The 20,032-nt window shown below is 40.9% G+C and overlaps 2 protein-coding genes across 5 annotated transcripts in view; one reads left to right on the forward strand and one right to left on the reverse strand.

The window, feature by feature from the left end:
• tgfbr2l (transforming growth factor beta receptor-like) overlaps positions 1-9,087 on the forward strand; it is a 100,141-nt gene extending 91,054 nt beyond the window's left edge. The window contains exon 7 of the mRNA XM_048534701.2: positions 4,735-9,087. Within this exon, the coding sequence (XP_048390658.1) occupies positions 4,735-4,965 (231 nt within the window). The 3' untranslated portion in view covers positions 4,966-9,087. The remainder of the gene's footprint in view (positions 1-4,734) is intronic.
• A 7,354-nt stretch (positions 9,088-16,441) lies between these two features.
• Positions 16,442-20,032, reverse strand: part of osbpl11 (oxysterol binding protein-like 11) — a 95,495-nt gene continuing 91,904 nt past the window's right edge. For 3 of the 4 annotated variants that reach the window (XM_059647379.1, XM_048534827.2, XM_048534828.2), the window contains exons 13-14: positions 19,675-19,828; positions 16,442-18,201 (exon numbers count right to left, since the gene is read on the reverse strand). In XM_059647379.1, the coding sequence (XP_059503362.1) occupies positions 18,124-18,201; positions 19,675-19,828 (232 nt within the window). In that variant the 3' untranslated portion in view covers positions 16,442-18,123. The remainder of the gene's footprint in view (positions 18,202-19,674; positions 19,829-20,032) is intronic. The other variant, XM_048534829.2, reaches the window with a different exon arrangement.

The raw sequence follows: 20,032 nt of genomic DNA on the forward strand, positions 1-20,032 counted from the left end.
TGGAGAATCCAAGATAACAAAGTGTGAAGCTGGATGAACACAGCAGGCCAAGCAGCATCTCAGGAGCACAGAAGCTGACGTTTCAGGCCTAGACCCTTCATCAGAGAGGGGGATGGGGAGAGGAAACTGGAATAAATAGGGAGAGAGGGGGCGGCGGACCAAAGATGGATAGAGGAGAAGACAGGTGGAGAGGACAGTATAGGTGGGGAGGTGGGGAGGGGATATATCAGTCTGGGGAGGACGGACAGGTCAAGGAGGCGGGATGAGGTTAGTAGGTGGGAAATGGAGGTGCAGCTTAAGGTGGGAGGAGGAGATAGCTGAGCGGAAGAACACGTTAGGGAGGCGGGGATGAGGTGGGCTGGTTTTGGGATGCAGTGGGGAGAGGGGACAAGCTGGGCTGGTTTTGGGATGCAGTGGGGGAGAGGGAGATTTTGAAGCTTGTGAAGTCCACATTGATACCATTGGGCTGCAGCGTTCCCAGGCGGAATATGAGTTGCTGCTCCTGCAACCTTCAGGTGGCATCGTTGTGGCTCTGCAAGAGGCCGATGATGGACATGTCGTCTGAGGAATGGGAGGGGGAGTTAAAATGTGCAGTTGTTTATTGCAAACCGAGCATAGGTATTCTGCAAAGCGGCCCCCACGCCTCCGCTTGGTTTCCCCAATGTAGAGGAAGCCACTCCGGGTACAGTGGATACAGTATACCACATTGGCAGATGTGCAGGTGAAGATCTGTTTAATATGGAGAGTCATCTTGGGGCCTGGGATGGGGGTGAGGGAGGAGATGTGGGGGCAAATGTAGCACTTCCTGCGGTTTTAGGGGAAGGTGCTGGGTGTGGTGGGGTTGGAGGGGAGTGTGGAGCGAACAAGGGAGTCACGGAGAGTGTGGTCTCTCCGGAAGGCAGACGAGGGTGGGGATAGAAAAATGTCTTGAGTGGTGGGGTCGGATTGTAGATGGCGGAAGTGTCGGAGGATGATACGTTGTATCCGGAGGTTGGTGGGGTGGTATGTGAGGATGAGGGGGATTCTCTTAAGGCGGTTATTGCGGGGGCGTTTCAGAACCCTCTCCCCATCCCCCTGTCTGATGAAGGGTCTAGGCCCGAAACTTGCTGTGCTCCTGAGATACTGCTGGGCCTGCTGTGTTCATCCAGCTTCACACTTTATTATCTTGGATTCTCCAGCTTCTGCAGTTCCCACTATCACTGATGCATGAACTATAGTTTGTTTACCCCCATGAAAATAAGAAATGCCATTTTGAGGGCAGGTCTTGGAATTCTTGTCATCTTTGCCATGGCTTAGACTATCTTCTGTGGAAAAGGTCCAGGTCACAGATTAGACTGAGGTGAAAACATTCAAGGGACAATAACCCTGATAGTCAGATGCATCACCTACACCTGAGCCAGAGGTACTCCAGACTTGAGAACTTGAGCTGAGAAATTCGACCTTGCAAGGTCTTGCTTTTCAGACGCTGAACTACTTAAGTAAGGTTCCAACTTAGTGGACAGAAAGTGCATATTGAAAGTGCCTGCCATATTTGTGGAGTTAGTAAAATTGGCACCCAGTATGACACCCGTGCTTGATGCAGGTTGCTTACACATGCAAGTAAGGTGCCTAATGCTTCTTTCAAGCCTTTGTTACGATCAACCACTGGATGCATTCAGGAAAGCCAAATCTGCAAGCTGCCCAATGGATCAACCTAAAAGTTATTACGTATAGATCCTGACAGACAGGGTAACCTTTTTTTTTCAAAATGTGTACATAAATGTGGAATCAGGTGAAGGGGAGAGATCTTCCTGATCCAGCATTAAAGCCTTGATGCCATTTCTTTTTCATCCCATTTCCTTCCTTCTTTTTGCTAATATCATTTCACAACTAGCTGCACTGACACACTTTCAGAGTTTTTCGCTATGTTTCCTCTTCATTTCCTGCACATATCAAGTGTGAACTTAAATGGCTTTCAGAATCATAAAAAGAAGGCTATGAGAGCTAGTTACACTATTGTGTTGGTGCTTGTTCTTTGGAATACTGTCCAACTAATCCCACTCTGCTATTCATTCTCCATAGTACTTAAATTATTATTTTATCTTCAAGTATTTATTTCTTCCTTTCATTAATTGAATCTCCGTCCACCAACTTGTCAGGCAATGCATTCCAGATCGCAATTCACTGTGGAAAAGAATGCTTCCTTGTATCACCTATGGTTCTTATTCCAATCATTTTCAAATCAAAGTCCTCTGCATTTGTGTCAGTAGCACTCTACAATTTTGTTGCTTTCTTTTTTATATCAACCATATGCATTTTTTGTGTTGATTCATATCTAAACAGGAAAAAAAGGAAAGGAACATTCTAATCATGGAAACCATACTGATTGAATTTAGTCTGCACCAAAAATACATAAATTATTATTGCTCCCTGAGTAGTATTCTTATAGCAACTGAACACATATGTAATGGTTGAGAGTTCATCTTTAATTTATTACTGTATGTAACTGTGCACTATGAATAATAGAAAACCAAATAGTTTGCCCATTTCAACATGCTTGCAACCTTGGCTCCAAAATAATCATCTGACCATCTTTACATGACATCATTAAAATAGTGTGTTTCCCTTGCCTGAACCTGCCCACGTATTATCTCATTTATGCTGAAATTGCCAGCTATGCCTTTAGCACCTCTGGACTTGACTATTCTCAGGCTGGTCTCCCATATTCTATCATTGTTATCTCAAAGTCACCCAAACCTCTGATATAATATCTTAACTTGCACCTGGTTCGTGCAATCTAGTTCACTCCTCACCTCTGTGTTGACTACAATTACACTAGTTCTTAGTTAAGCAATGGCTTAAAGCGAAGATTCCCATCCCTTAATTTCCTTCTGTGGCTTTGCTCATCACAGACTACAAATGTCCTGCAGCTGTGCAAACCTTTGAGATATCTGTAGTCTTCTAATTCTGACTTCTGGGGCATCCTAAATGACAATTGTTCCACCAATGACAGTTGCCCTTTCTGCTAGTATGGTCCTAAGCTATGGAACTCCCCATCTAAGCTTCTCTCCTTCTCCACTTTCTGTCTTCCTTTAAAACATTCCTAAAAAACCTATTTCTTCGATCTATTTGTCTCCTTCCGATGAATCTCTCTGTGTGGATTGGTGTCAAAATATGGTTAACATTCCTGTGAAGCACCTTAGTATGTCTTATCGTGTTAATGTTGCAAAAAATATGAACTGTGGTTGAAATCAATTCCACCGAGTACAGTCTCCTGTCACCAAGTCACCCTTTATTCACACATGGAGAATCCTCAACACTGATCCAGATTCCTCAGAGCCAGGTCTCAAAGTGAACAGGATATCTGACACTGCTGTTCTTATCTGTCAGCCAGAGCTTTCTGATTTGACCAGATTAACAACCACCATCAGGGAACTCATCATCTATGAGGCCCATCTGGATGACCTTGATACAATCACTTTAGTTGTCATGGGTATTGTTTAACAGGGAAGGATATTCTAAAGTAATCTCTAGCACTAGGCCTATTCTTCAGTGAGAATAAGATCAACTGTGTTAACATTCATTTTCTCCTTTTCGTTCTTGTAATATCAGAGAGGTGAGGTTCCACATATGTTCAAAAACAAAAGCTAAGATTTTGTAAGAGAATATTACTCATAGGAAGTGACTACCGCATACTATAGTGATTACATTCATTATCTACAGCATGAGGGTTCCTGATTTTCTGGTTTGCCATGTTGCGAGAGGTGTGGTTCCTATTGTTTAGAACAGTTCCCTGCATGATAATGAGACTGAAAAGGCTATGTCCTTGGGATTGTGGAACAAATAAAAATAAATAAATTTTCTTTAAGTAATTCTTTTTCCCAAAAATATTTGAAGAAAGTGTTCCCTCAAATGTTTCCTCTTTCTTTAAGGAACTTCTTACTTCAAAAATTTAACTTTTGAATCCAGGTATTGTAACAGTCATGGGAAGATTTTTATATTGAAACTGGTTTCCTTCATCCAATGGTAGAATAATAGGTCCATATTTTCATTGATCCATGATTTAACTGTAAAGATAAAAAAGCTTGTTTTAATAATGTTGAAATGTAGCTTGCTTCAATCTACTGAGATCTGAACTATAGAAGTGCCTTTGAATTAGACAGAAAATACTTTAGTATCTCAACAGATCTGACAGTATCAGTGGAGAGAAAAAGACAGTTAATGTTTTGAGCCCAGTGACCCTCAACTGTGACAAAGTGTCATTGGACTCAAAACATTTACTATCTTTTTCTCTCCATAGATGCTGCCAGACATGCTGAGTTTTTCCAGCACTTTCAATGTTTGTTTCAGATCTCCACAATCTGCAGTTCTTTGTTTTAGTTTTGCCTTTAAAATAGTCTGCTTTATGGTAACTATTTAGCTTATGTCAGCAAAATGTAAGAAAAATATTTTAAGTTTGTTGATTCATAAACTGAATAACTAATTAATGTCTAATTATTGAGACATGATCTATGATTTAACTACCCAACCTAAAATTAATGACAAATAGTTCTTAGAATTGATGGGTCTAGGCCCGAAACGTCAGCTTTTGTGCTCCTGAGATGCTGCTTGGCCTGCTGTGTTCGTCCACCTTCACACTTTGTTATCTTGAATTGATGCAAGCACTGTCTCAACTAAACTTAAACACTCTATTTATGGCTGTTAGTTTTATTACACTGTAGTGACTACCATATGTTTTTCTTCTTCCATGTTTAGGGCATGCACTTCCTGTGTGACACTATTGTAGAATGTTGGGACCATGATCCTGAGGCTCGTCTTACAGCACATTGTGTGGCTGAGAGGGTTAATATGATAGTACAAATGAACTGCGAAGATTTTCTCAATAACAACACAAGCAGTGAAGCAAGCAAGGAAGGAGGTTCTAATCGCTCAGATTTTGGAAACCCTACTGAACATAAAAGTATTGAACTAGTCACGGATCAGTGAACAAATTGGAGCAGCAAGGGAAGCAGACATTTTGGTCTCTGTACATGAAAACTCACATGACTGAATGCCAAAATAAAAGGAGGGTGTCCTGTGAATAAAGCTGCATTGACATGTGCATTATTGTTAACTTTATTTGATAAGGACAGCATGGCATACAGAGGACTGCAGATAAGTGCACACTTTTTCTAAGCAGGTAGTGCATTGAATGACACATATGTAACATTATGATTGAATCAGAATATCTGTATAATACTTTTTCTTATAAAATGCTATGCCTTTCTCAGTGGATTGTGGAAGTGATCCCAAAATGGCAAATTTGCTGGAAATGTGACAATACAGCATTTTAATCATCTTTTTTCACACAATAGATTCTCTGAAAAAAAGATTACATTACGCTTTGTGTATGTTTGATGGTACTTTTTGGTACTAAAGATTAATACATTTGTTAAAAGTTTTATGTGAAAACCCTGATATTTCATATGATGTTAATTTTGTATGTCTATTCATATCAGCAGAAAAAAAAATGTTGGGAAATTTGAGGAATTAGATGCCCTGGACGTGACAGCTTATGTTAGCGTTTTCCAAAATTCCCTAGATTGTAGAATCGCTCCAGCAGATTGGAAATCTAACTTTGCTATTCAAGAAAAGGAGATAGAGTGTAAACAGTGAGCTACAGTTAGCCTGAATTCGGGAAAATGTTGGAATCGATCATCAAAGAAGTCTTGATAATACAGTCTTATAATGCTATGATTTTCTAAGTCAACATGGATTTAGGAAAGGGAAATCATATATGATGAAAATGTACTTTTTGAGGACATTACCATTATATGTAGTACAAATTTCTAAATGGTATATAAAAAAGTGGTGTTGAGGGTAATGTTTTAGCATGGACAGAGGAATGGTTAACAAAAGTGGAGCAGAGAGTGGGCATGAACTGGATATTTCAGGCTGACTAGTTATAACTAGTGGAATGGCCTCAGCTGTTTGCAATATACAATAATGACTTTGACCAAAAGACAGAATAATGGATCCAAATCTGCTGACAGTTTGAAGCAAGAAGGAATACTAGTTGTGAGGAAGACACAGAGGCTGCAAAATGATATAAACAGATTACAGGAATGAGCATTAGAGTGGCATTTTATTCATTTTGCTGGGAAGAAATGAATTTTTTTGAAAGGTGTGAACCTCAAATATTCATTTTGAGAGAGATTTGGGTGCACTTGTAAAATAAATACGTGTTAAGATGCAGGCTTGGCAAGCAATTAGAAAGGTAAATGGCATGTAGGCCTTTATTGCAAAGTGATTGGAGTTTAGGGATCAGGATGTTTTGCTACAATTGGTAAAGCTTTGGTAAGATCAAATTGTGCACCATTTCGAACTCTGTACTTCGGATGTATGGAATGAGCTGCCAAATGTACAATTACAACATTTAAAAGGCAGCTGGATGGTTACATGAATAGGAAGGGCTTGGAGGGATATGAAACAAATACTGGCAAATATAGAACATAGAACATAGAACATTACAGCACAGTACAGGCCCTTCGGCCCTTGATGTTGTGCCCACCTGTCATACCGATCTGAAGCCCATCTAACCTACACTATTCCATGTACGTCCATATGCTTGTCCAAATGGGATTGGATTAATTTAGGTTTTTGGTCTGCATGGACGAGTTGGACCGAAGGGACTGTTTTACACAAATGTATGACTATATGATGCAATATACTTTCCCTTGAGCCTATACAGCAAGTGTTTAATTCAAACAACACACAACTGAAAACGGCAAATTACTTTGAATATGCGGAAATGAGTTTGGTCATCTGGAGAGATCAAGGGATTCCAAATCTTCTTTGTAAAGTTGCTTCTCTGTTAAAACATAATTTCTCCATTTATAGCTGATAAATTCCCTGCATTTATTCCCTGTGGGAGTGACTCTGGCTCCATGTCAGAAGAATACAATTTTTCTTATGGTTGGCATTTGCCAACCATGTTTCAAATACTGAGTTTGGCTTAACATTCTGCTAAAATATACGAGGGAATACAAGTTCATTTTTCAAAAATAATGCTCTTTCATCGGTTACACAGAGAGTCATAAGATAACTTACGACCAATGCAGTTTAAAGCTGAAATTGAGTGAAAGATTTTAGTGTTTCTTTAATTCCAATACCACCTTAATATTGATTGTAATCTTCCAAAATTACCTGGATTCTGGAAAAGTCTCAGCATTCTGGAAATCAACAAATTTAACAATCCTATTTGAGAAAGTAGGGAGGTAGAAAGCAGGAAACTGTATGCCATTTAGCCAAAATCTATAATTAGGAATATACTAGAATGTATTTTTCAGGAAATAGTCATGGCCATTTAAATACTGATAATATAAAACATGCAGAGTTAACGTTGATTGATGAAAAGGGAAGTCATTTTTGACAAATTTTGTTGTGCTCCTTCAGGATGGACCAAACGTGGTGAATAGAAAGTAACTGATAGAAGCAGCATATTTGGTTTTCAAAAGGCATTCAATAAAGTACCACATACAAGTTTGACAAACAAGAGATGATGGTGTTATGTTTAACATACTAGCAAGCATACAGGATTGTCTAACAGGGAGAAAAAGAGACTGAATAAAAGTAATTTTCAGGTTGGCAAACTGTAGCTAGCAAGGTATTGTGAGGACCAGTGCTTGAACTTCAACTATTTACAGTAAATTAATGGCACGAATCTCGGGACAGATTTGCATTGTGGTCATATTTGTTAAAGCTATGAAGACAGATGGGAAAGCAAGTTATGAGGAGGATAGAGTCTGTAAGCAGGTGTGGATAGGTAAAGGGGCAAAAAAATTAGCAGGTGAAGTGTGAGAAATGTAAGGTCAAATACTGCAATTGGAAGAATAGAAATGAAGGATATTGTTAAATGGAAAGATACTACAGGATGCTGTGGCATAGAGGGATCTGTGTGCCCTTGTTAATGAATCACAAAAAGTTAGCATATAGGTACAGCAAATAATTAAGATGGCAAATGGAATGTTGTTCATTATCACAAGGGGATAGAATATTATAGAAACCCTGTTACTGTAAAGGATTAGATTCCCTACAGTGTGGAAACAGGCCCTTTGGCCCAACAAGTCCACACTGCCTCTTGGAATATCCCACCCAAACCCATCCCCCTATAACCCACACACCCCTGAACACTACAGGCAATTTAGCATGGCCAATCCACCTAGGCTGCACATCTTTTGGACTGTGGGAGGAAACCGGAGCACCCAGAGAAAACCCACACAGACATGGGGAGAACGTGCAAACTCCGCACAGACAGTTGCCTGAGGCTGGAATCAAACACAGGTCCCTTGTGCTGTGAGGCTGCAGTGCTAACTACTGAGCCACCGTGCCACCCTATGCTGCAGATGTCAGTATGAGATAACACTGAGAGTACTGACTGCAGTTTTGGTCTGCTTATTGAAGGATAGATGTACTTGAATTGGAAACCGTTCAAAGAAAACTCAGTGGGTTGATTTCTGGGAAGAACTGCTATCTTATGTGGAATGGTGAAGCAGGTTTGCAGGGCTGAATGGACTACTCCTGTTCCTATTTCTTTTGCATCCAGTTAATCAGTGCACTGGGTGATGTACTACTGAACTATACAAACTAGGGAGATGCCACTTTCAATTTATAATTTGTGAAGAGCTCATTTAGTTTTGGTCCTGGGAAATCCTGATTCCTGGATTGTAGAGGAACAATGAAAGGAAATTGGGAGACATACAAGACACAACTTTTCATCCACATCTCATTAAATCTTTTAGGCAGTGTGGGTGTGGGTACGGGTGAAATCAGAATTGGCTCAGGTATAATACTATCCCACTATCATGAACGGCATGCCAACAATGGTCACTTAGGTAAAATAAAACTGGAAGATTTCAGATGTTCACAAGACCACATCGCTTTCTGAAGAAAAATTAATTATGGGAATGCTCCTTAGTTATTTGATTTTAAATGTACTTGTTTTGAATCTCTGAGTCGCTTGCAAACTTCAAATTTCAGTCATTAAAATAAAACTGTAAAGCATTCTTGCATTGTATACCAGCTGTTATGAAAATTGTTATTGTTTTCACAAGTTCAGCTTCCAGAACATGGACTTTGTTCACTCTTGCTGTTCTCCACCTTCAACTCGATTTCTGGCTCTGTGACTTATAGGAGTTTAGGGATCAGGGGGAGTACAAAGACTGCACATTCCTCAAATTCATGTCTCCTGCAGCAATCTGAATAACTTTAGAACATATCGCACATGGAATGAAACAAAATTATAACAGGTCAACTTAAATGCTAAGCTGCATCTCACAACAAAATTACAGGCTAACTAGAGTACTGTTGTATTCCCTTTAAATTGTACCTTGCTCTGTTAGCAGAAGTGGTTTAAAGGAATGGGATTGAAGGCACATATGACTGGTAGAAGAGTGTTAAAAACAAGCAACAGAGGTTCTAAAGTATAAGATTTTATAACATTATAACATATAAAAACTGTATTGTTCCGACGAGAACAAAGACCCAATACTCATCCAAAAGATGCAAGAGTGTGAACATCTGATTTGGAACTCCAAATTTCTTCAGGTCTCCAAGACACAGATTTGTTGCTGGAAAATATACCAGGTTCTCATGTACCTAGCTAGTGTGCAGATTTAATATTCTCCTGTGATGAATTTCCTTTCCCACTGTGATGATCCAGCACATCAGAGAAATCGGATGCAAGCCTAATGCCTCATGATGCAGTGTACTTACCTACCCTGCAGTAAGAATATTTATCTGCTAGCATGGTATTCACCGTATTTCATTCATTGATACAAAGTCATTCACTGGTATTATGCTACATTTGAAAATACTTCTCAAAGTCTGAGGCAATTACATTTTTAAAGTTGCTTCCTTATTCAAGTTGAGTTTTTAAATGATCTTGGCTTAGTTAAGTGATAAAGCACCATCTGGAAGCAAAAAACAAATATAGTAGATTTGCATCATGTAGCCATTGTGAGGATTCTACATTTTTATTTTGCAAATGATACTTTAGTTTCATTACAGTACATATAATGCACTATGAATGTTGTTATGGGTGGCTAAAGAAAAGATAAGTTCATAATTTAGTTAAATAGTCTGAGGCCTACAGCATAAAAAAATGTTCAAGTAGTTTATCTGGATTTTGAGTTTAAACAAGAGAGGTTGTTCAATCTGTACTGCCTCCTTTGTTTATAATCAATGCAGTGGCACAAAAACTGAAAAAAATTGTAATGATTAAAACGGTAATCAAAGGACTTTGGGCTCAGAGGCATCAGTGTATCATTATTTCCATTATGTGATTCATAAAGATTATCCAGACCATTGTTTATATACATGTTGTCTTATAGGTTGATCCTTTATGAGTGACCAACATAATTAGAGAAATCAAAATTAAATAAACCATGAAAATCAGGCTTTACGTTACTCCATCTGTTTTATATTTTGCAATGATGTAATGGGAAGTCAAGCCTAACTGTTACTTTGAACACTATAAACTATTCCTTTTTGAAATTCATATCACATGAGTTTTTCTGGGTTAACAATAAAACATGTGTGATTGAAATGGAAAGATCTTCAGTGTCTTAGGGTAGAATATTCTCATCTGTGTACAATTTAAACTTTTTTGTCTATTTTAATTGCTGCTGATACTTAATGCAATAAATACATTTCAGCATGTAGCCACAATAGATGAATAGTCAAATTTAGTTTCTAGTGATGCAGTGATAAAAATAATTAACTTCTAGTGATGCTTTAACGACAATAATTGACGTTGCTAACCCAATAAAATCATTAAATAAAGCACATAAACAAAAAATGCTGGAGAAACTCAGCAGGCCTGGCAGCATTCATGGAAAGAGAAGCAGTTGTTTCGAGTCTGATGATCCTTCGTTACAACTGAAAGCAGCTGAGAAAATGTTGTGCTTATATGCTGAAACTTACACTGATTACAGGGAATGGGTGGGCAACGGAACACTGTAAGTCTAATTGAAGGTGAAGCCCAGAGAGAGAAAATAAAGAAGGGGGAAGCAAATAAAGAGATGACTGATAATAAGCCAGGGGAGAAAATAAATGCTCAATGGATGCAAATGGGAAGTGTGCACACCTGAAAATGGCATCAGAAATAATGGGAACTGCAGATGCTGGAGAATCCAAGATAATAAAATGTGAGGCTGGATGAACACAGCAGGCCAAGCAGCATCTCAGGAGCACAAAAGCTGACGTTTCGGGCCTAGACCCTTCATCAGAGAGGAGGATGGGCTGAGGGTTCTGGAATAAATAGGGAGAGAGGGGGAGGCGGGCCGAAGATGGAGAGAAAAGAAGATAGGTGGAGAGGAGAGTATAGGTGGGGAGGTAGGGAGGGGATAGGTCAGTCCAGGGAAGACGGACAGGTCAAGGAGGTGGGATGAGGTTAGTAGGTAGGAGATGGAGGTGCGGCTTGGGGTGGGAGGAAGGGATGGGTGAGAGGAAGAACAGGTTAGGGAGGCAGAGACAGCCTGGGCTGGTTTTGGGATACGGTGGGGGAAGGGGAGATTTTGAAGCTGGTGAAGTCCACATTGATACCATTAGGCTGCAGGGTTCCCAAGCGGAATATGAGTTGCTGTTCCTGCAACCTTCGGGTGGCATCATTGTGGCACTGCAGGAGGCCCATGATGGACATGTCATCTAAAGAATCGGAGGGGGAGTTGAAATGGTTCGCGACTGGGAGGTGCAGTTCTTTGTTGTGAACCGAGTGAAGGTGTTCTGTAAACCGGTCCCAAAGCCACTGCTTGGTTTCCCCAATGTAGAGGAAGCCACACCAGGTACAATGGATACAGTATACCACATTGGCAGATGTGCAGATGAACCTCTGCTTAATATGGAAAGTCATCTTGGGGCCTGGGATGGGGGTGAGGGAGGTGTGGGGGCAAGTGTAGCACTTCCTGCGGTTGCAGGGGAAGGTGCTGGGGTGTGGTGGGGTTGGAGGGCAGTGTGGAGCGAACAAGGGAGTCACGGAGAGAGTGGTCTCTCCAGAAAGCAGACAAGGGTGAGGATGGAAAAATGTCTTGGGTGGTGGGGTCGGATTGTAGATGATGGAAGTGTCGGAGGATGATGCGTTGTATCCGGAGGTTGGTGTGGTGGTGTGTGAGAATGAGGAGGATCCTCTTTGGGCGGTTGTGGCGGGGGCGGGATGTGAGGGATGTGTTGCGGGAAATGCGGGAGACGCGGTCAAGGGCGTTCTCGACCACTGTGGGGGGGGAAGTTGCGGTCCTTGAAGAATCTGGACATCTGGGATGTGCGGGGGTGGAATGCCGCATCCTGGGAGCAGATGCGGCGGAGGCGGAGGAATTGGGAATAGGGGATGGAATTTTTGCAGGAGGGTGGGTGGGAGGAGGTGTATTCTAGGTAGCTGTGGGAGTCAGTGGGCTCGAAATGGACATCAATTACAAGCTGGTTGCCTGAGATGGAGACCGAGAGGTCCAGGAAGGTGAGGGATGTGTTGGAGATGGCCCAGGGGAACTTGAGGCTGGGGTGGAAGGTGTTGGTGAAGTGCATGAACCCCGCACATCCCATTTCTATCTCCTTCCCAAAATCCACAAACCTGCCTGCCCTGGTTGACCCATTGTCTCAGCCTGTTCCTGCCCCACCGAACTCATCTCCACCAATCTGGACTCCATTTTCTCCCCTTTGGTCCAGGAACTCCCTACCTACGTCCATAACACCACCCACACCCTCCACCTCCTCCAGAACTTCCAATTCCCTGGCCCCCAACACCTCATTTTCACCATGGACATCCAGTCCCTATACACCTGTATTCCACATGCAGATTTACTCAAGGCCATCCCCTTCTTCCTGTACCGCAGGCCCGACCAGTCCCCCTCCATTGACATCCTCATCCGCCTAGACGAACTCGTCCTCACCCTCAACAACCTCTCTTTCGATTCCTCCCACTTCCTACAGACGAAAGGGGTGGCCATGGGCACCCGCATGGGCCCCAGCTATGCTTTGTAGGTTACATGGAACAGTCCCTCTTCCGCACCTACACAGGCCCCAAACTCCAACTCATCCTCCATTACATTGATGACTGTATCAGCGCCGCCTCTTGCTCCCCAGAAGAGCTCGAACAGTTCATCCACTTCACCAACACCTTCCACCCCAGCCTCAAGTTCACCTGGGCCATCTCCAACACTTCCCTCACCTTCCTGGACCCCTCAGTCTCCATCTCAGGCATCCAGCTTGTAACTGATGTCCATTTCAAGCCCACCGACTCCCACAGCTACCTAGAATACACCTCTTCCCACCCACCCTCCTGCAAAAATTCCATCGCCCTATTCCCAATTCCTCTGCCTCCGCTGCATCTGCTCCCAGGATGAGGCATTCCAATCCTGCACATCCCAGATGTCCAAGTTCTTCAAGGGCCGCAACTTTCCCCCCACAGTGGTCGAGAACGCCCTTGACCGCGTCTCCCGCATTTCCCGCAACACATCCCTCACACCCCGTCCCTGCCACAACCACCCCCAGAGGATCCCCCTCATTCTCACACACCACCCCACCAACCTCCGGGTACAACGCATCATCCTTCGATACTTCTGCCGTCTACAATCCGACGCCACCACCCAAGACATTTTTCCATCCCCACCCTTGTCTGCTTTCTGGAGAGACCACTCTCTCCGTGACTCCCTTGTTCGCTCCACTCTGCCCTCCAACCCCACCACACCCCAGCACCTTCCCCTGAAACCGCAGGAAGTGCTACACTTGCCCCCACACCACCTCCCTCACCCCCACCCCAGGCCCCAAGATGTCTTTCCATATTAAGCAGAGGTTCACCTGCACATCTGCCAAAGTAGTATACTGTATCCACTGTACCTGGTGTGGCTTCCTCTACATTGGGGAAACCAAGCAGTGGCTTGGGGACGGCTTTACAGAACACCTCCGCTCGGTTCGCAATAAACAACTGCACCTCCCAGTCGCAAACCATTTCAACTCCTCCTCCCATTCTTTAGACGACATGTCCATCATGGGCCTCCTGCAGTGCCACAATGATGCCACCCGAAGGTTGCAGGAACAGCAACTCATATTCCGCTTGGGAACCCTGCAGCCCAATGGTATCAATGTGGACTTCACCAGCTTCAAAATCTCCCCTTCCCCCACCGCATCCCAAAACCAGCTCAGTTCGTCCCCTCCCCCCACTGCATCAACCAGCCCAGCTCATCCCCTCCCCCCACTGCATCCCAAAACCAGTCCAACCTGTCTCTGCCTCCCTAACCTGTTCTTCCTCTCACCCATCCCTTCCTCCCACCCCAAGCCGCACCTCCATTTCCCACCTAACCTCATCCCACCTCCTTGAACTGTCCGTCTTCCCTGGACTGACCTATCCCCTCCCTACCTCCCCACCTATACTCTCCTCTCTACCTATCTTCTTGCTCTCCATCTTCGGTCCGCCTCCCACTCTCTCCCTATTTATTCCAGAACCCTCACCCCATCCCCGTCTCTGATAAAGGGTCTTGGCCCGAAACGTCAGCTTTTGTGCTCCTGAGATGCTGCTTGGCCTGCTGTGTTCATCCTGCTCCACACTTTATTATCACAGCTGAAAATGGGTTGACTGTGCTTGGAGCAACATATACAGAACAAGAACTGAGAGTGGTTAATGATCGTGAAGCAGAGCTCTGAAATTGTTAAACTCAACATTGAGTTCTGAACGCTGTGAGGTATGTAGGCAGAAAAGGAGCGTTTGTTCCTCACGCTTGCAATGAACTTTGCTGAAGCACTGCAGCCAGTCTCAGACAGAAATGTTGGTCAAGGAACACAGTGGTGTGTTGAAGTGGCAGGAAACTGGAGGCTTGGGGTCATTTTCACAAACAAAGCAAAGTGTTCTGTAAAGTGAGGTAACAAGATATAGAGCTGGATGAACACAACAGGCTAAGCAGCATCAGAGGAGCAGGGAGGCTGACTTTTGGGCCTAGACCCTTCTTCAGAAATGCGGGAGGGGAAGGGGGTTCTGAAATAAATATGGAGAGAGAGGGGGAGCAGATAGAAGATGGAGAGAGTGGAAGAGTTAGAATTGTGCACACATTTAGACGCTGGAATGCAACTGTAGAAATTCAGTTAAACACAATCTTGGGGCGGGGTAAAGAGACTGAATTACCAGAGCATGAGTAGTTGTTGAATCTGTAAGGGGAAGTGGCTTTGAAGGCATTTCAATACTTAATCTCATGAAGAAGAAGAATTTGAATACCTTGAACCTAAATGAAAAAGCGCTGTTGAGATTTTGTGATCTAAAAATTTCACTAACATTCAAGGGGACAGCTGAGAAGTCTGTGAGATGCATTTACACTATATCTGCTATTTGGTAAGTTCTCTGGGATGTCTGAACAAGTTTGTCTGCTAAGCCAAATTTATCCACATGTTCATTCTGGATTTTAACAGAGTATAAGTTACATATATATTGTAAGCACTTTATTTTTAAACTTGCAAAAAAATGGCTTTGAGCAAACAAAAATATAAGTTGAGTGTCTTTATTTGTTCAGTAAGCAGCTGGGATCTCAAACTTCATCTAAACAAACAATAAACAAAATAGTTACTGCTCCCTAACTACATCATCACATTTATTTGGCGATCTTCTCTGGAATTACCTAACTGATACTGAAAAACTTCCCTTACTAAAATATGGGCAAAATAATCTCCTCAACTAATCAAAAAGTAGGCTATAAAATAATTGCTGGCTGTACCAGTTACACCTTCACCCATAAAGAATAAAAACATTTTAAAATTTAAAAATTAACCATTTTGCTTTAAGCCAAAAACCTGAAAGTAAAATTAAAGTTAGCTTTAAAATAATGGCTGAGATGATGCTGCATAATCTCAAGCATTTGAGAGTAAATTAAGAACACTGTTGCCATTCCAGGTATTCCCATTCCACTTGCAAGGAAAAAGGTTGATTTGAATAAATGTAAAACCTAAGATATTGACCGTTCTTACTGTGAAATCTATGCATTGTTCATTTGATAGGCTTTGCTTTAGTTTAGCTTGGTTGTAATTTTATATTACTGCAAGACACAACTTCATGCTGTTCAGAATGCACACAGCAGAACATTGATATTTTCTTAACATCCCAACTTATTGGTTAACTAGGCCAGGGCAGAAAAAAAGATGACAGAAGTCACTGGAGATGTGATATCTGCTTCAGAATTGACCTGTGATCTGTAATCCAAACAAAAATCACAAAATCCCCCCCCAATATTTTTGATAAGAAGTTATTTCTGTACTTTTAACTGTAAGAAACAGTTCTTTCCAAAGCACTGCTGTAGTCAACCATATTTAAATGATTTATAATGACTTGATATATATTTGAATTCTTGGTTGCTGACCACTATCCATTAATATCAAGTTTGTATCATATATTCTGCATTTTCGACAACTCCAAGGTGCAACCAGGTAAACTTAAAAGAAAATATCATAAAATTGACTGTTTTTGCAGTATGTTTAATTCAATCTTTTCACACTTGCCACTACTACAGGAGTGTCATTTTGAGTTTCCTTCAGTGCATTATACATGATTATAAAATATACAGGACTGTAGCAAAGTGTTGTGTAACAGTACACTTTCAATTTCATTTTCTATTTTAAACACATTAAGTAATGTTGTTTTCTGCTTTACTGTCTCACTATCAAGATCTCAGATTTTAAAAAAAAAGTGAGGACTGTTCATTTCTCTCCTAAACGTCCCAGCTAAAAAACACCCTAGGATTCTTTCGAATTCAGATCTGACCTGTTAAATTACAATTAAAGTTTAAAAGAAAATACAGAATCTCACACAAATGAATGGCTAACATGGAATATTGTAAAACGTGTAAGCGCATTTTGATGTCTTCCATACACATTAGAAAAAGCAACCTTTCAATGTCAATGCATAAACGACAAAATTTATTCTTTGAAACATGAATGGTACTGTCATTGTCACAAGGTCAATATTTATCTTTGTGTGAGACAACAAGTAATGATCAGTAGTAAACTGACATTTCAGATTTATTGCAACTCTCAAGAGCCACACATACACACGTGCACACATACAATAGACAGAATATCTCACCAGTGATGGTGGTTTTTGGGTTTTTTGAAACACCAAAGTGCATGACCACAGTTTACCTAAGTATCAACAGCAATCATGAAACAAATCATCACGGTTTCACCATTATAGGGAGATATTCTCTGTATTGTACCCTTGAAAGTAATTTAGTTAAAATCGCATTCTCTTTTTAACACTCATATTGTGAAGATTTGCTTATTAAGTTGCTTCTGCAAATAACTTGAAAAAAATCAATTCATAAAATTCATTACATTTTCACTTCATGATGAAAAGTTAATTCAGCCATATTCAGCAGCAAAAAATCACATACTCTATTTGAAACACTATGCTAAAAAAAATGTAAGGCACAACACTTTGGATACAAGGTATTTTGAATGACATTACTCAACGTAACAAGTATACTCTGTTTTCAATTTCCTTACCCTATTTTGGGATTTTTTTTTAAATTGCCTGCAATGTTCAAAGAAATGTACTTAAAAGGAACTTCATATGACAAATTTCTCCTGAATAGACTTTTCTAAAAAAAAAGCTTAAATAATAGATTAAGTCAAAAAGGTCACCCTGGCATTTTTTAGTTGCAACAATTTCACAGACTGAATCAACAGTCCTGTCTCTCAGCTATTCTTGTCAACTGCATGAACAAGCCGAAAAAAGCACTACACCGTGCCAGTTAGAAATAAGTGTTTGTTTTGAGGCAGCATCGATCACTGAAGCAATACCTCGTTCAAGTCCTGGTGTCAAAATAATACAAGATCCTTGCCAAAAAGTAATTTAAGTCAAAAGGCTATAGGTAAGATACAAAATGTATGTGAGGATAAAAATCGCTTTCACTTGTCTTTTCTTGTAGCATTAAAGTGCCCTTCATGTTACCATGCCAATGTGTACTTGGAGCACGCAATCTATATCATACAGACACACAATGTTGGATAAAAGCAGCTGAAAGATTAACTGCATTTTACAATTTAATATGAAACCATTATGGCTAAACATTGGTCACAGCTATGTTTTTGAATGCTTTTTAATTAATGCCGTGTTGCTCTCGTCCATGTGCAGAGAATTTAAGGTGTCGGTGCAGTTGTCTCACTCTTGTCTCTTGTAGACTTCCATAGCGGCTTGTAGTATATCCATCCATCACCCTAAAAAAGATGGGTAAATAAAAATGAAGTGTCTTTTACAGGTTTAATTTTGTAAATTAAGAGAAGAGAAACCTTTATAAGATAACAGGCTAAAACTTTGCAGCAAGATCTGGACGAACCTTGTACACAAATCAGAAAGAAAATGTACAGGTATAGCAACATAGGATGGCAATTGTTACACTGGCCTCTATATAAGGGGATTAAAGTACATTGAATAAGAAGGTTGAAAATAAATTGAAATGAAATAACTGGCATTTGAAAGAATAGGGTCTAATGAGTAAAAGTCAACAGGTTTTTTAAAAAAGCATGACATATTTAATTAACTTGATCAAGTTCTTTGATGAAGCAATGGAGAGAATTGAAGAAGATACGGCCATTGATGTTGGTTGTCAAAAGACTGTACTAAATTTATTGTAAAATTAAAGTCAATGGGTATAAAGGCAGGATAACACAAAGAATATATTAAAAAAAGGACATGGTGAATTTCTTTTCCAGACTAAAGAGAGATTTTTTGAGTTGGATACCACAATTGTCTTTTCTTTTGGTTGCAGGTAAGGTCGAAGGATGCAAGGTGTGTGAACATTCCACAGAACTGCTGGTATAAGAGCTTTAAGGTGCTGTAGGTGAATGGTAGCAAGTGCTGACACTGGGATCATAAGGGGCCATTGTGTTGAGTTGAGGGGCATAGGTTGGAAAGCAGGGTATAACAGGGCACTAGGGGTGGGTGAAGTCACGAATTGACATGAATGGGCATGGGGAATGGATGGGTCCGGTGTGATCTACAGGATCTAATTTGGAAGCGCATAATTGGCACAACAGCACCAAGGCAGGCCGTTTAACCAGTCTACACTGACATTTGGTAGCTTATGGAGCTGGCTCCAACTTGTTTCTGGGGATGGTGAACCTGACTCTAGCACACAACTCTTACCATCCCACCACATCATGCCAGAACAAAGACCTAGAGCACACTTTTCACCTAGCAATCAGGGAAGTTTCATCACAGCACACCACTTTGGGAGTGAAAATTGAGGCCAGTATCAAAAGAGCTGGCACAGGCATTAAAGAGCCACATCGTCTCCTTCGGGGTTGTAATATAGATAGCGAAAAGTAAAGTTCATAGAACAGATATTTACACCAATCTATAGGAAGCAAAGTGTAAAGTAAATCCTGTTAAGTTTTTTTCTGCGGATTAGCGAATCATTTAGAATCAGCCTGATAAAGTTCAGGTAAAATCACATATTTCAAGGAATAATTCTACTATGGAACTCACAAAAGGTACCAGAATTGGCAGAAATGTAAGTATTACTCAAAATGGTAATGAAGCTTCCTCCCTGACACTGAAAAATAGCAGAAATTAATACAGCATAAAAATAATTTTGCAAGTCTGTAATTCTATAGCACGCAGTAACCATGTTATTCTATAATAAAGCATCTTTTGATGAATTGCAAAAATTCACAATTAATAGTCATCACCTCTTGATGGAAATACTTGGTTTGCCATGGTGTCCCTGTCTCTGCACGGTGTCGTGCTTCTGATCTCTGACGTTCCTCCAACAAGCTCTTATATTCAGTTGCCTTATCAATGTTGTTTACCTCCAAAGCTTCAGTAACATGTTGCCACAAGCGTCTGTCAGATATATAAAATACACGAATGGATATATTATACAGAGCTTTTAAAAAATTCACTTTCAGAATATGTGTCAAGTTGATTTTTTTGCCAGTACAAAGACTGCTAAGATAAATATTAGTTCAAAATTTTGAACTAGTAGTATTGGATGTTTGGTTGAGGAGTATGCCAATCAAACAGACTGCTTTGCCATGGATAGTATAT

This window comes from Stegostoma tigrinum, chromosome 7 (genome assembly GCF_030684315.1).
Source record: "Stegostoma tigrinum isolate sSteTig4 chromosome 7, sSteTig4.hap1, whole genome shotgun sequence".
Taxonomy (NCBI): Eukaryota; Metazoa; Chordata; class Chondrichthyes; order Orectolobiformes; family Stegostomatidae; genus Stegostoma; species Stegostoma tigrinum.